The sequence below is a fragment of the Dictyostelium purpureum genome, assembly GCF_000190715.1.
Source record: "Dictyostelium purpureum unplaced genomic scaffold DICPUscaffold_202, whole genome shotgun sequence".
NCBI classification, from domain to species: domain Eukaryota; phylum Evosea; class Eumycetozoa; order Dictyosteliales; family Dictyosteliaceae; genus Dictyostelium; species Dictyostelium purpureum.
Window position 1 is genome coordinate 55,134 of NW_003519538.1, and position 2,805 is coordinate 57,938.

The window sequence follows — 2,805 nt, forward strand, 5'->3', positions numbered from 1 at the left end:
GATTATTATTTGTTATTCCAGAAATTAGAAATAATAACATCGAGGACAATGAATTATTAATTAAATAGTTAAAAAAAAATTATTACACATAAAAAAAAAATTAAAAAAATTAAAAAAAAACCCAAAAACAACCAAATTACCAAAAAATTTATATGTAAAAAAAAAAAAAGTTTTTTTGAGTTTTTTTTTTTGGAGTTTTGTGTAATGTAGATGGAGCTACTTTCGTTATAAAAAGAAATATAATAAGGATTTCCATATGGAAATTAAAGATTAGAAATTTTTTATTTATACACAATTTTAATATTTCATTATATTAAAATTTTTTAAAGGTCTGTAAGAAAAAAGAAATTGGATTTCTGCTCATGAAAAAATTTGTTATTTTTTCTTTTTTTTCTTTTTTTTCTTATTGGTTTCTATTTCTGTTATATTAACATTAGAGATTTTACTAAGGAATTCTTTTACTTTTTCATCTTGATCCTTTTGGTTCGTATTATCTGGTTTTTTATTGTTCTCTTGGTTATTTTTTTCCATAGTTTTACTAACTTCCTGGATAAGCTTTTCGTTGAAAAAATTTTTATTATTATTATTATTATTATTATTATTATTATTATTATTATTTTTATTATTATTATTGTTATTATTATTGATTATTTTACTGAAATCATAATTTAATGATTTTATGCCCATTTCAGTTAATTTTGACCAATTAAGTCCTTTGCCGATTAACTCCAATACTGAAACTGAACCCAGTAATTTGTAGTACTCTTCATTTGAGTTGCACATTAATTTATATAAAAACTAAAAAAAAAGTTTTGTTATGATTTAAGTTTATTTAAGTTGGTTTAATTATTTATGTTGAATTAAAAAAATAAAAATAAAAATAAAAGAGAAACTTAAAAAATTATGAATTAAAAAATAAATAAAAAAAAATTAAAATTTAATTTAAGTTGATTTCAAAGGGGGTAGTAAATTATTTAAAATATTATATTGGTAATTTTGTTTCTTTTAAAAATAGAAGGGTTAAAATTCAATAACACACAAAATATAATAATTTTTTTTTTTTTAATTTTTTTTTTAAAGTTTTTTTATTAAAAAAATTTTGTCAAGAAAAAAGGATTGTGATGTTACAAGGGTAATATTATTATATTATTATTATGATGGTGACGTATAAAATATTCCAACGATCGTTTTGGAATATGAGACTATTATAAAAAAATTATAATATAAACTATTATTTTTATAGTTTATAAAAAAAACAAGAACTGATTGAGGGATGAATAAAAAACTGATGATAAATTGAAATATTGATGATTTTGAAACTAATTGATTTTTTTTTTCTTTACAATGTGTTTTTTTTTTTTTTTAAATATTATTATTATTATTATTATTATATTATTATTATTATTTTAGAAATTTATCTTGAGGATTGATTGTAAAATATTTCTTCTAACTGCATCAAAAACAATGGTAATGTTTTCAGTATCAGTGGCAGTGGTAACGTGTGCAACAATAGTGGTAGCAGTTGGAACTGAAGCAAAGAATTTATTACGAACATATTCAATACCTTTATCGTAATTAAGACCACCTTTTATAAAAAAAAATAAAATAAAAATTAATATACACACATTAAAAATCATAATCTTTTATAAAAATAATAATAATTTTATACTACATACCTTGATAATCTGGGAAAGCAACTGATAATGGAATCTTTTTAATTTTTTCTCTAAAGATATCGTTTTTGTTTAAGAATAATACAAATGAGGTGGATTTGAAGAAAGGATTATTTACAATATCTGTCCAAAGTTTAAGAGAATCTTCCATTCTATTAATTGTTTCATCTTCAACAAGGTTCATATCATAATCACCAAGAGCAACACAAAATATAATTGTTTTGACATCTTCGAAATAGTGAATCCATTTTCTACGTTCATTCTTTTGACCACCGACATCAATAAGACGGAATTTAATATCTTGAACATTGAAAACAGTTTCTTTCATACCTGTAGTACGTTGACGACATCTTAAAATATCTTCTTGAGTTGGAGCATAGGTTTCTGAGCTAATACGTTCAACTTGATCTAAACAATATGAGGTAACTTCTGGTAAATTAAGTTCTGCTCTTTTATTATTGAAAAGTTTTTGAATAGATTCATGTTTCCATAATCTATCGATCTCTGAACCAATATCTGGAGTTAATGGTAACTCGTATGGATTAATTTCTGAATAATAATCTGCTCTTTCCTATAATTTTATTTTAAAATAAATAGTATTTAAAAGAAAAAAATATTAATATAAATAATTGGGTTAAAAAAAAAATCATATATAGCTGTGTGTGTGGGTGTTTTTGTGGGGAAGTAAAAATAGAGTGGGAGTGTATCTAAAAATAGTGTGTTAATTTTTTGTAATTTTACCTTTAAGTCGCCTAATTCATCAGTTGAACAATTACGGATTAAAATTTGAATAGATGATAAAACATTACTGTGCATAATTTCAACAAAGGTATCAATTTCTTCAGATGTGAAACCTTTAGTGTGAATATAACGCATTTGTTTGGCAATAGTACTTTTACCACTGTCACCACTACCTAATAATAATAATTTAATTTCTCTTTCTTGTGACTTTTTTTCTTCATATAATTGTTTATCAATTTTATCACTTGATTTTGATTCTGAACTTGAATTGCAACCCATTTTTTAATTTATATATATATATGTTGATTTAAGATTTAAGATCTTTTTTTTGAAAAATAAAAAAAATATTAATATATAAATTTTATTGTGGAAAATGTGTATTTGTTCAAAA

The 2,805-nt window shown here is 21.9% G+C and overlaps 2 protein-coding genes across 2 annotated transcripts in view; both read right to left on the reverse strand.

Moving 5' to 3' along the window:
* Positions 1–783, reverse strand: part of DICPUDRAFT_154514 (uncharacterized protein) — a gene marked incomplete at both ends in the record, with an annotated part of 1,942 nt that extends 1,159 nt beyond the window's left edge. The window contains one exon of the mRNA XM_003289986.1: positions 433–783. Within this exon, the coding sequence (XP_003290034.1) occupies positions 433–783 (351 nt within the window). The remainder of the gene's footprint in view (positions 1–432) is intronic.
* A 623-nt stretch (positions 784–1,406) lies between these two features.
* On the reverse strand, positions 1,407–2,693 carry gpaI (G-protein subunit alpha 9; the record flags this gene model as incomplete). The annotated part of the gene is made up of 3 exons (XM_003289987.1): positions 1,407–1,585; positions 1,677–2,244; positions 2,415–2,693. 3 exons carry the CDS (start codon positions 2,691–2,693, stop codon positions 1,407–1,409), a joined length of 1,026 nt encoding a protein of 341 aa, XP_003290035.1.
* Positions 2,694–2,805: the final 112 nt, after the last annotated feature.